The sequence below is a fragment of the Euleptes europaea genome, chromosome 3 (assembly GCF_029931775.1).
Source record: "Euleptes europaea isolate rEulEur1 chromosome 3, rEulEur1.hap1, whole genome shotgun sequence".
NCBI lineage: Eukaryota > Metazoa > Chordata > Lepidosauria > Squamata > Sphaerodactylidae > Euleptes > Euleptes europaea.
Genome location: NC_079314.1, coordinates 3,799,211 through 3,812,832, shown reverse-complemented (window position 1 = coordinate 3,812,832; position 13,622 = coordinate 3,799,211). Strand labels below are relative to the sequence as shown.

Sequence of the window (13,622 nt, the reverse complement as noted above, 5' to 3'; positions counted from 1 at the left end):
TAGCCTCTCTGAGCCTGGTTTTGGCATCTGGAAGACTAAAAATAAATAAATAAAAATCCGGGGCATCGCCAGTGAAAAAGAGCTCAGCTAGCAAGAGGTGGGGAAAAGCCACCAGCCTACCAGAGGAGACAGTAGTTAGCTGCTTTTCATGCACTCATTTGCCACAGTTCACTGGGATAGGTGGGTGAAAAAGACACACAATTTCCAGATGTTCTGGATCCCCTTGTTACACACACAAACACACCTTTCAGGAGTTGCAGCAATTACTCAAAAGATTGTTTATTTTCAGCCTCAAAAACGTGCAAAAAAATTCCCTGGATGCAGCTCACCTCTGAGAAATAGAGCAGTAGAGCCTGGCTTACAATCCCGACCCAACACTCCCCAGGTGAGATCCATTCCTGCCTCTTTTGGTTACAGACCAAGGAGAAATCAGTGCCGAGCGAGGGAAGGGGTGGGGGAGGGAGACTGTCCCATTAAAGACTATTTCTTCTCTATGGCAGAATTGTTTGCGGACAAGGGCAATCACAGTCAAGAGACACCCTAGGACACAGATGGCTATAACGTAACTGTTCCTTTTCGCCGCGCCATTCTATTAGCAACAAGGAAGCAGCTTGGAAAGGAACTTTAGGGGTGCTCTTGGGGTGGAGAAGAAGATATAGACACCACACATAAGGGGTCTCCACCATATTCCTCCCAACAATCCAGATCTGCTCCTCCAAGGCCTATCAGGCAGCGCTGCCCAACTCAGCGGGATGAACACTGCACAACTGGCTAGAGAGACACTCATGTGTGGCCCCCGATATGTCCTCGTGGACCTACGTCGGGGTCATGATCTCAGGCTTCAGATCCCTCTACTCAGCTTCCATGGAATCAGCCGCTTCTGGTTCTTCCCTGTCAAAATAGCGCTCCTCTTCATCCTGGGACACGATGTCCAGATTGTCAAAGTCTGGGTTCTCATCAACCTCACTATGGAAAAGCACAGGGTCACAAATGGGGTTTACTCCAAAAGCGTGCCCACTCCCCATAGCTGGTCCTCTGCTCCTACGGGCAGGAGGGACAGAACTTCCACCCTGCCTTTGTTGCAAAAGCTTTCCTAGGCAGCCAGCTCATGTGTTCAGCGGCTGAGCAATTTGACGATGGTTGCCCAGAGCTGGCTCTTCGCTGCACTCTAGTTGGCAGAACCACAAAATGGTAACCCGTGGCAACCCTGCTCCAATGCCCCACGAGCCCCTGCCTTACCTGTAGTTGAAGTCCCGGTCTTTGCCGTCAAGGAACCGCTGGTACATACGGCTGGTGAACTCCTCCCGTAGGAACGCCTTCTCTTCCCTGTCAGGGACCCAGTCATCCGTGGGGTTGGATGCCATGGCTGGTGAAGAACAACATTTCCAAAGGTGCTGAGTTACCTTCCTGAAGTTGGAGAGGTCAGGCCCTGGTTCTCATCACTCCCTGACTCCCTCCAACCCACTAACCCCGTTATTCTCCAAAACACAAGACTAGAATTCTGGTTCCCAGCCTTCCGTCCTACCTACTTCCCCCCAACCCACCCACCAGATCTACGTCTGGTTTGTAACCTTCCTCCTCTCCCCACCGCCTCGGATGCTCCGCTCTACCCACTAGCACCCTCTTCCTTTCCAAAATATAGGGACCATTTCACTGCTTCACGCACCTCTCCCAATCCAGAAACGGCATTCAGGCACTGCAGCTCCCTGATGTAATGCCCAGATTGCAAGCTCCTCAGGGCAGAGACATCTCTCTCATTTTTAGCTACAGTGGAGGTTCTCAAACTGTGGGGGAGGCCACCTTTGGAGGGTGCAGAGAAGGATAGGCAGCGGCTGCTTTTGAGATCTATGCTGTATTGATCCAGGATGGCTGCCCCCTTATCACCCCAACATTCCAGGGTGATTGCGGGAGGTCACAAAGAGCAGCTGGTGGGGAGGAGGAGAATCCAGGAAATTCAGTTGCTTCACATTCCATTGTGGGATTACTACCCTCAGTCCATGGGCCTTTGTGTCACACACAGCCGCAGGCTGGGCATGCAAGACTAGGGGAATGGCAACTTCAGTTGTACAACAGACACTGGTGCTGAGTTTAGGCAGGCAGGGGGTTCAGAAGGCACCATAAATTTAGAATGGGGGGAGGGGGTAAGAGTTCAACAATCCTGAGAAACACTGGTTCAGGAGTCAAAATGCATTCATTAGCATCAGTAAACAACACTAACACAGATCTGTTTGAGATCCCAGAGGACTCCTTCGTCCTGGTTTTCCCTCCACCCCTGGGCTCCAGCTTCATCCACTAGACCCTGGCCTTTTATGCATGGCTGTTTCCCTTGCCTTCACGAGTCTTTGTTTTGATTATGCATACCATTTCTGACCGTCAGAGGCGGCCTCACTCTCCCCCTGCCTTTCCCCGCATTTTGCCCATGTTTTCAAATTAGAAATAAAACAGGTCCCTCAAAACGCAGGGAAATGCAAGGGGAGAGCGAGGCGACCTCTGATGGTTGGAAATGGCATGCATAATCAACACGAAGACTCAAAGTCGTCAGAGGGGTGACCGCAAGGGAAACAGCTATGCATAAAAGGCCCCTATGTTCTCCCACGACTGACATGGCCTCCAGCACCTCCCCCCTGCTCAACAAAATTTGCTGAATCTCTTGGCTCCCTAGACACCACTAGATACCAGAGTTGCATAGTGGTTAGAGCGTTGGATGAGACTCCGGGTTTGAATCCCCACCTGGCTGTGGAAGCTTTCCGGGTGAACTTGGGCCACTCAGCCTCACCTACTTTGCAGGGCGGTTGTGAGAATCAAATGGAGGAAAATAGAACAAGGCATGTAGCTTTGAGTCCCCCCCAGGGAGAAAGCTGGGGTGCAAACAAAACAAATAATAAATACCACATCCCCTCCTGACTGACCTTCGTCGTCGTCGCTGTCGCTGTCCTCCTCTTCCTCCAGACAGGCCTCCTCCTGTTCCTGCTGGACTTGCAGCCGCTGCTGGATGATGTCCTCCTGGTAGGAGTCCAGCAGGACGCCAGAGAGAGAGCAGCCAGCCTCCTGCTTGCAGCCGCCCAGCTCTTGCAGCTCCTGGTTGCTCAGGTACTGCCCGATGTACTGCTCATACAGCAGGGGGTCCCGGCAGCGCATCTGCTCATCACTGAAGTACTCCCCACCTGCAGAGGGGAAGAGAGACCAGCTTGCAACATCCAGTGCCTGGGACAAAGCAGGAAGAGATTCCCAGACGGTGGGAAGTCACCGCTATTATTTATTTATTTCAATTTATATCCCGCTCTCTCCAGCCAAAGCCAGGCTCAGGGCGGGTAACATTAAAACCAGCCTACAGGCACAATAGCCTGCATTAAAACTCTAAAACAGTCATTAAAACAGTCTTAAACAAACATTTAAAAACAGATGATACCAAAAAATTGTCATTGCTAAACTATGGCAGCCAAATAGGCCATACACCAACTAGTACAGTGGTTGGCAAACTCATTAGTCAACAGAGCCAAATATCAACAGTACAACGATTGAGATTTCGAGCCAAAACGCCTTTTAACAACCATTCATGCACGGGAGGTTTTGTCTTGGATTTGCTGCTCTCTAGATGCACATTTTCCCTATTTGCATTCTCAAAACTCTGCAGGGAGGCTTATTGTTGAGTTTTGAGAATCTGGATGGGGAAAATGAGTATCTGAGTGGCAAATCCAAGGCAAAACCTCCCATTCATAAATGGCCAATAACCCCCCCTGCAGAGTTTTGAGAATCTGGATGGGGAAAATGTGCATCTGAGTGGCAAATCCAAGGCAAAACCTCCCATTCATAAATGGCCAATAACCCCCCATGCAGAGTTTTGAGAATCTGGATGGGGAAAATGTGCATGTAGAGAGTACAAATCTCAAAAAGAGAGTACAAATGAATCAAATATGGCTTCACCCCCCGGGCCCCGACCTCCTCCTCCTCCTCCTCATGAACACATGAACACACACGAAGCTGCCTTATACTGAATCAGACCCTTGGTCCATCAAAGTCAGTCTTGTCTACTCAAGACAGGCAGCGGCTCTCCAGGGTCTCAGGCAGAGGGTCTTTCACATCACCTACTTGACCCTTTAACTGGATATGCCGGGGATTGAACCTGGGACCTTTTAATGGCAAGCAGATGCTCTACCGCTGAGCCACGGTCCCTCCCCAGTCATAACTATTAAAAAAACAGAGACACTTAAGCGTTTGGAACGAACCCCTCACCTTCCTAGCGTGACAGCTTCTCGCAGACTAAGATGCTGCGCCTGCTTACTCGGGAGTAAGCCTAATGGAGGCTCACCGACAAACTGAGGAGTGGCTCCGAGGGCGGTAAGGAGGCGCGCCCCTGCACCACGAGGAGCCCGGATAAAGCAAACTAGGACGGGGAGAGGGAGGCCACCTCGGTTTCTGCAGCCCAACCCAGGAAAACCTTCGGGGGGGCAACAGGCGGGCGGGCAAAGCCAGCTCTTCTTTGCCGCCCTCCCTCCTTTCCCCCCAGGGGCTCAGCGGCTCCCCTTCCCCGCACACGGCTCAACCACACCGCTGCGGCACCCACCTCATCCTCCCCCGGCAAAAACGCTTCGGCTGCCCAGACCGGGGCGAACTTCTCCAGCACATCGGTGTCCCCAGCTTCTTTCCTCCTCCTCTCTTTCCCCTCGGAGCAGGAGCTCTGGATATCAGACTCCTCCTCCTCCTCGCCGCCGCCGCCACCTGGGCTCCTTCCGTCCCCGGCCAGAGTGCCGCCCGTCCGTCCCTCCTCAGCGCCTCGGCCTCCTCTGCCAGCCAAAACCAGCGGGAAAAATCCCGCCTGCTGATTGGCTGCCGCAGCCCGCCTTGGCGCCGCCGGCCCTCGAGCACAGCATGCAAAACCTGGCCGCGCTGTGAGGAGAGGGAAAGGGGGGGAGGAGGAGGAGGAGGAGAAGGGCACTTTCCAGAGCCGCACTCAAGGGACGAAAGAGCCGCCTGCGGCTCTCGAGCCGTGGTTTGCCGACCACTGAACTAGTATAATATGAGAGGGGAAAGGTAGGGAGGCCAGCATAGATGGCATCGTGGCTGTCCTCAGTTGTAGGCCTGGTGAAACAGCTCCGCTTTACCTGCCCTGTGGGACTCTTTAAGTTCCCACAGGGCTCTGATCCTGCTTGGAAGGCAGTTCCACCAGGCCGGAGCCAGGATCGAAAAAGCCCTGGCTCTTGTTGCGGACAGCCACACACTCTTAGGGCTGGGGACCACCAGTAAGTTGTTATCAGATGAACATAATGTTCTTTTTTACTTTACAGAAATCAAAGAGAATTGGGAAGAAGCTGTCAATGGCAAAGCTAGGGATGGAACCCAGGAGTCTTAATTTCTGCGAACAGACCACCAATTCCCTCTTATGCTAAGAGCAAAACACATGGATTCAAGCCTCTCTACCTCGAATGAGCTGCTGCAGAGCAGCGTACCGCTTGTTCCGCACCCGGGTGTGGCGGGTTTTGCCCAGGCCAGCCCTGCGCACCTCGGCACAGTAGAAGTCTGCCTCGTAGTTGCCGGAGAGGTGGCGGAAGCAAGCCAGGTGATCTTCCCGCAAGGCTGTTCGGAAGCGCTCCAGGAAGACCAGGGGCTTGGTGTGGTACAGCTCCCGTAAGATGGCCAATTTTTGCACAGGTGTGAAGTCCGGCTCATCCTTCTGTTGACTGCGCACAGCCAAGTGGCTGGTAGCTACAGTGTGGAACATGGCTAGCAAAGCAGGGTCATCATCCTCGGTGGGCTGAGGAGGCGACTGTTCAGAGTTGATGGACGCCAGTTTCCTACCATGCCAGTGGAATAGTTTGATGTCAGCATCCTCATCCTCCTCCGTCTCCTCCTCTGGGATGTCCACAGCAGCAGCTGCCATCTTGAGCTTCCTATTGTCCAGGTGGGTTGGTTTGGCGGCTCCACTCATTTTATCTGTAGCTGGGATTCCGGTTTTTAATTCAACCCACATCGAAAAGGGAGAGAATATACTGGTGGATCCATACTTGCCAGGAGGAAAATTTGAACCTCCATTCCAATGCTGTGCTTCCCTAGGATGCGATGTTTTAAAAATTCCCTTTGTGTCTGAAGGGCCACTCTGCAGGGCTGGGACTCCAGACATCTGTTCCCCCCACAGGGGCCGGTGCAGCGGGGCATCAGAGCCGTATGAGCTCAGGTCATCGGGAATCTGTTCAGCCCCATGGGAGACCTGCAGTGACATAGCAGTACCTTTGCCACTCTTTGGGATTTCTGCTGTCTCTTGCGCAGAGCAAAGGGGTCTAGCAGATTCAGTCTTGTTAGAAAAACAGTGCTCTGGGGTCTCTGTAGCAGCAGGGTCATCTAGTTTCCCTTGTTCCACGTTCTTCAAACAGTTAACACCTACAAAGACAGAAGAAACTCTTGGGTTTGTCACACAACATGATGGGTGCGCACGTGTGCGTGTAAAGTGCTGCCATGTCACAGCCGACTTTTGGCGACCGCGTAGCATTTTCAAAGCAAGAGACTTACAGAGGTGGTCTGGCATTGCCTGCCTCTGCATAGCAACCCTGGACTTTCTTGGTGATCTCCCATCCAAACACTAACCAGGGCGTTCTTAGCTTCTAAGATCTGACGAGATCAGGCTAGACTGCGCCATCCAGGTATGGAAAGCTCCAAAAATTACCCTTGGAAGAATGTAGCTAGAGTAAACTGTAACTGGAAAAATGGATATAAATATCTGGAGAGGAATCCCAAAATTATACTGCTGGGAACATAGAGTAGACGAAAGCATAGGTGCCGAGTTCTTTGATGACACGTATAATTTTGCACTGGATATTATTTTATTATTCTCTCTGAAGAAACTGTTTTGCACAAGAGTTCTGGCCAATAAAGCATTCCAACCAATTTTGATCCAGACTTATGTTCAAGTCCCATTTTAGGCAAGTCACTTTCATGGTCTTACTTCCCCCACTCTGATGACACTTTGGTTCAACAGCTGCATGGCAGGCAGTAAACTCAACAGGGGCAGCTGATTCCTACAACATATTCCTTCCCCCTGGGTCCCACCCTGCAGAGGAGTTCTGATCTCTTATAATGTATGCAATTGGAGAGGAATAACACTCCTAATTTATTTCTACCTATCAAGAAACTATTCAAAGTTAAGAGGGAAAATCAGAGGTGGTAGAAGAGGGATGGATGGCAGCCCTATCCTCCCTCCTCCTGGGGTGGGGGGAAGTAATTTTTTTTTATTTAAAACATTTGTTAATCGCCTTTCTCCCTTGTGGAACTCAAGGAGGCTTACAATGTAAATAAAATATCATAAAAGAAGAAGAGTTGGTTTTTAGACCTTGCTTTTCTCTACCTTAAGGAGTCTCAAAGTGGCTTACAAGCACAATCCCTTCCTCTCTCCACAACAGGCACCTTGTGAGGTAGGTGGGGCTGAGAAAGCTTTGAGAGCACTGTGACTGGCCCAAAATCAGGAGGAGGAATGGGGAATCAAACCTGGATCTCCTTATTAGAGTTGGCAGCTCTTAATCACTACACAATGCTGGCTCAAAAAGCACAATAAAAAACCATTATAAAACCTATAAAAGTCACAGATTAAAAACTCCAATAATAAAAGCTAAATCAATCAAAATGAAATCCTAATTAAAACCGTCTTCAACTGTCTCCTGAAGATCAACAGTGATGGGGCCAGACACACCTCCCTGGGGAGGCGGTTCCAGAATTGTGAGGCTGCCACAGAAAAGGCCCTCTCTCGTGTACCCACACAAAGGGCGTCTTTAATTTGTGGGGCACTCAGGAGGACTTCTCCCTCTGATTTTGGTCTCTCAGATACCCCAGTCCTACGCCAAGCAGGGCTTTAAAGGGCAAACCAGCGCCTTCAACGGGGCTCTGGAGTGGATCGGTAGTGTGTAATTGATAGTGTAACTGCTGTAGTGTTGAGGATATAGGCTGAAATAGAATAACTGGGTACAAAGTAGGAGAGTTTAAATGCTCCCTCCCCATTGATAACGGGACCGTTAAGATCTCCAGCTTCTCCCCCAGGGTTGCCAACCTGCAGGTGGGGCCTGGAGATCTCCGAGAATCGCAATTGATCTGGTCCCCTGGAGAAAATGACTGTGTCGGAGGGTGGACGGTATTCCTTCCCCCTCCACATTTCCAACCTGGGGTTGGCGATCCTATGACGACGGGCCCCGTCCCCAACACAGAATGAAAGATAATTTGGTCTCGCTGCAAAAAAGGAGGCCTGCCACGAACTCCTCTTTCGGAGCGTGAAAGCAGGTGGTTGCTGGCTTCCCCACCCCATCAGGCACCCACCCCACTACCCGGGGGACCCATGTCCAGGCAACACCACCCTCCCCCGCTTCCAGCGGCAAGAGAAGCGCCAGAGAGGGTCGCTCACCCGCAGAAGGCGGCTCCTGCGAGGGGCCCCCGCCCGCTTCCATGCCGCGCCGCCGCTCTCGTTCGCGGGGAGAGCAGAACCACCCGCGGGCGGCCTTCGACGCGCACTTCCGCCCTGCGCGGCGCGCGGAGGAAGAGGGTCCCCCGTGGAGGGAAACGTGGCGCCGGAAACGTTGGTTCCGGGGAGAGTCTTTCTGGTTATGGGAGGGAGGGGAAGAAAGGTGAGCAAAGAAAATTAAACAGCCAAGACAAGTATTGAGTTAAATAAGGGAGGAATACAGTAGACACAAATATTTTGCGAGAAACGCCTTCCTGTCAACGCACAACATTTATCCGCACACAGATTTGGATGTCAGTTGTGCCCGTCATGAGGGAAAGGGGGGAGGGGGGTAACCGGGGGACGGGCCAAAGCGAAGGACAGCGGCTGCCCCTGACAGTCCATGATTGCCAGCAGAGAATGAGGCAAACCACGCTTCCCCGTGGAGAATAAGGGAGACCACGCTGGTCCACAGAGAAACAGGGAAACTACACTTGCCAATAGAGAACCTGAACACTAAGGGCGGCGATTGCCCCTAGGCAATCTATGATAGCCCATAGGCAATGCATGGCTGCCAATAGAGAAGCAGGCAAAAAAGGCTTGCCCATAGAGAATAAGGGAACCTACGCTTGCCCACAGGGAATAAAGCAAAGCACTCTTGCTACTAGGGAATACAGGAAACCACGCTGACAGGCGCCAGTCCTTCACTACAACCCGCCCTCCTGGTCAGGGCTCTCCAGAGTGTTCACACCTGCTCACCGGTGTCTGGCAGGCTCCCATTTGCCGTCTGAGCAGCCCTCCACGATGTTGGCCCAACGGGGCTGTCCCGGAAGCATCCACACCTCCGTGGTGTTGGGAAACGTCTGGGCAGGGCTCCCCTCATAAGTGCCATCTCACGGCCGACCCCTGCCTTCCAGTCGCCACACTTGCCATTAGATGCCTCAGGCACCCTCTCCGCCAGGGGGACACCTTGCATCCTGAGCACCTATCCGGCCTGTTGCGCCAGCATCCCAGCCAGAGCATTTCTGGCTCGGAGGAGCCTCTGGCTGGTGCCCTCTCCTATCCGTGGGCCGGGGTTGGGAGCTTCGAACACAGGGGCCAGAGGGCTGGAGCCCCCTCACAGGCACCCAACCCTCCAAATGGGCCTTCTTGGTACTGGAGAGGAGCCAGGATGTGGGCAGACATTTATCTGTCTCTTACCTTGCCGAGGGTCCCACCTCCACTCCAGGGCTCATCCACATTGAGTCTATGGCCTCTGCCAACTCTGACAGATCTGCCACTTCATGCTGACCAGGGCTGCCTCAACTTTTCCCAGGACTCTACAGTGTCATTGGGGCCACCCCGGCCCCAGTTTTGCACTAGCTGAGGCCGACTCAGGCCATATCCCTCTCACAGCCCTGGCTGCTCTGATGTGGGGCCAGGACCAAGGCCGCTCACCAAGGTGGGAGCCCCGATGGGCCCATGGGTGTCTTGCGGCTTGGGCCGCCTCCCGTCCAGCCACCTCCATGGCCCTCCACCCTCTGTGTCTTCTCTCACTGCAGGTCCAATCAGTCAGCAAGCTGGAGAGAAGCTTTCTTCTCCTGGAGGGTTGGTCTGCCGCCTGATGAGACAAGGACGCCGGCACCTAAGCGAGGAGGTGCCAGGAGCACTGGGGAAGTAGTGGAGCTGTGTCCAAGAAGCTTCTTGCCTTGACTGCAAGCCCAGGAACTGTCTCATCTCTCCCTTACGACACCATCAACGGTCCCCTCCAGCCAACCAGCCACGACTTCCTTTTGCCGGGAGCTCTCCTGGTGAAGCTGCAGCTCCCAGGCTCCAGCCAACCACCAGGTCAGGCAGCCATTAACTGGTGCAGCAAGCCAGCTGAATGCTCCCCCGAATACTCAGTGACCATGCCTTCTTCTCTGCTTTCCAAGTGTCACTGGGGACACCTGTGTGGAGGCCATGCAAGCACGCCAGCAGGACCTGAGCTCGAGGCAGGTGGCTCTCTCCGACCCAGCCCCGGAGTCAGCCCCACCCATCCGGCCATGGTCACCTCACCTGCATCCTGTCCCCATCCCCGTCCCCTGCCCTAACCCCACACCCATAATAAATCGTGCATTCAAACAACTCTGGTTTCCTCATTATGGACATAGGGAGCAAGGGTTGGGTGACCATTATGGCCCAACCAAGCCCTAGCGGAACAATAGTCCAGGAAGGGTGTAACAGTCCAGCTGACAGTCCCAAGGTCAATGAGGTGGACTGCAGCTCGGGCTACCTCTTGCCAGCGTCAGCCAAGGCATTGGGCCAGTGGCTGGACAGCTCCCTCATGAGCATGGGCCAGGGTGGTAAGATGGTTCCGCAAGCTCTCGTTGTGGTTGCCCTGCCCTCTCATGGTATTCAATGCACACATTTGCATGTCACCTTATGCAGCCAAAAATCCAATCCCCCTGCCCCCGCTTGCTGGCTCTGTGGCACCTGCCTCAGGCCAGAATACCTGGTCCTGAATTCCCTACCCAGTGGGCCTGCCCCCCTTACTGTGATGGCAGTTGCCATCACCAGTCTGCCTCTCCTGGCCACCCCAGTGAAAGCCTCACCGCACACTTCATGGGGTCTTGCCGCCATCTGAGCTTGGACATCCCACACTTTTGAGGCTGGGATCCCCAGGGTGTTCATGGGCACAAGGACAGCCATCTGATCAGATGAGTTGTTCTCATGTCCCGCCCTGGTCGGAGAATGCTTTTACCCAGTTCCTTGTAAATATTGGGCTCTTGACACCCACTGTTGGTCCCTTCCATGTCCAGCCTGGGTGCACTTGCCACAGCAGCGCACATCCAAGCTCAGATGCTGACCGGCCTGCCCCCCTCTTCAGGGGGCCCTGTGAGGGACTGCTCTGTTCTGTTTCTGAACTGCCCGTACAAGCGGCGGGTCAGACCTGTTTTAGTAGAATGGTTCGGGCTTTGGCTGGACTGTTACCCGTGTAGGCCCCTGCTGGAATGTCCCGCTCGCTTTCCTTTCCTTGTTCCCTCCTCCCCCCTCTGACCTTGGCTTTTGCAGGATTGAGTTAACGAGCTTCCTTGAAGTCTTTGATGTCTATTCAGTAGCTTAGCCTAGTGCTGTTATCACTCCGTTCCCAAAACATGTAACTGATATCTGCAATGTAGAACTGTTTATATTCTGACCCTTTTGTAATAGCAAGCACTTGCAGCTTTGAACCGTGCTAAGGACCTAGTCTTACCTGATGCTTCTCAATAAACTTACCTGCTTCTGGATGGTCATCTGAGCGAGTGATTTTATGGGAATTGCCCAGGGAGGCTGGAAAGCCTTACATTAAGCTGCAAGTCCTTTGCTCCGACTCCTGCTCCTGTACCTTGTTTGGGCAGCTATGGCAGGAAACGGGGATGACAAGAAGGATGGAGACAACACTGTACCCGAGAAGCCCGATCCTGACTCCGCGGAAGGGAAGTCGACCGGGAAGACGCCCAGTGGGGCCGGCGCTGGATCGGGACTGGATACAAAACCCAAGACGAGCCGGTTGAGTACCTGGCTGGAGTCCCCCCGAAGTTGGTCGCTCTCGAGGGACGACGCGCGGTCTCGGAGGACTGCTTTTTCCGGGCTTGGTTTCGAGGAAGACCCGGCCTGAAAGGAAGCGCTGTGGCAGCACCAGATGGAAGAGGAACGCCAGCAATGGCAAAGGGAACAGCAGGGGATGGTTGACCGGATGGATACCATGAACGCTGTAATGCTGGACTTAGCCCAAGCGCTGGACGATTTGCGGCAGAACCTGCCGCAGCCTGCGGCACCCGCGGGAGGCGATCAACCCGCGGGGGCGGTCAACCCGCCGCTCCCGTTCTGCCTGCCCGTCCCGCTCCACCGACGAGACGGGACTTGAAGATTACCTTTGATGGGTCGAGTGACCAGTTAACGTTCTTTATGGTTCAAGTGGATATTTTTATGCGGGAGCAAGCTGGGACTTTCACCTCGGATGAGAGTCGGGTCCAGTATATTGCCTCATTATTACAGGGGGAGGCGGCTGCATGGATGGTGTTGCAATATGAACTCCGTTCCCCTGTACTGCGAAGGCTCGATGACTTCATGATAGCCCTCCGGCACCGGTTCGAGGATTCGCATTTGGGTGAGAGAGCAAAAACAGCCTTGCTGCAGCTGCGCCAAGGGACTAAGACGGTGGCACAGTATGCAAGTGAATTTCAACTGCTCTCAAGTAAAATCTTGGACTGGAGTGAGGCTACCCAGGTGCAATACTTCCGTGAAGGTCTGAATCCGGAATTGCAACACTGGGCCTTTATGCAAGGTAACCCTCCAGATGTGGAAGGCTGGGTCCGGCATGCAGCCGACATCGAGAACCGAAAGCAGTTACTGCTCTTATCCAAACAGCACACGGGTCGAGAGACCAAAGTCCGTGGAGACAGGCCAGGCGATCCGAAGGACTCTCGCTTCCCCTCTGGGGGAGGGCCGTCAGTGGCGGAGCGCCGCAAACGCTTCGAGAGCGGGGCCTGTCTCTTTGTGGAGGTAAGGGACACTTTGCTTCTCAGTGCCCTTCCCGGGCCAGACATCCGGGACCACCCCGGCCAGCGGTGGCCGAACCAGAGAAAACCCACGCTGAGGGGCAGCCTCGACGCAGGAGCGAAAGTACCCATGCATAAATGACAAACAACTCATATAACTTTGGTCCTCCAAGCAGTAAAGATCCTGATCCAGGGGTCCCCAAAATGGAGCCTGTGGACACCATGGTGTCTACCAATATCTTTCTTGGCACCAACCAAGTGTTTTTAGAAAGTAGGTGTGGACAGGTGGGGCCCTCACCCAGCAAGGCTTCTGAGTGGTCACTGGAGACTGGCTGCACAGATTAAACCCACATACAGGATGTAACAGCAGCATGTCTTCTCCAGTATTCGTCCCCAAGCAACCCGCCTCCACATATAGACTGTCCTAGGAGGACTCTGCCCTGACGTGGATAGCCCAGGCTAGCCTGATCTCATCAGATCTCAGAAGCTAAGCAGAGTCAGCCCTGGTTAGTACTTGGATGGGAAACGAACAAGGAAGTCCAGGGTTGCTACGCAGAGGCAGGCAATGGCAAACCACCTCTGTTTACCTCTGCCCTGACTTGGATGGCCCAGGCTAGCCTAATTTTATCAGATCTGGGAAGCTAAGCAGGATCGGCCCTGGTTACTACCTGGATGGGTGACCACCAAAGCAGTTCAAGGTTGCT

General features: G+C 53.5%; 1 protein-coding gene across 1 annotated transcript; it reads right to left on the bottom strand.

The window, feature by feature from the left end:
- Positions 1 to 850: 850 nt before the first annotated feature.
- CCDC97 (coiled-coil domain containing 97) lies at positions 851 to 6,217 on the bottom strand. Its single transcript, XM_056846077.1, has 4 exons — positions 5,419 to 6,217; positions 2,910 to 3,164; positions 1,240 to 1,366; positions 851 to 966 (listed from the first exon to the last, which is right to left on the bottom strand). Exons 1-4 carry the CDS (start codon positions 6,215 to 6,217, stop codon positions 852 to 854), a joined length of 1,296 nt encoding a protein of 431 aa, XP_056702055.1. The 3' UTR covers position 851.
- Positions 6,218 to 13,622: the final 7,405 nt, after the last annotated feature.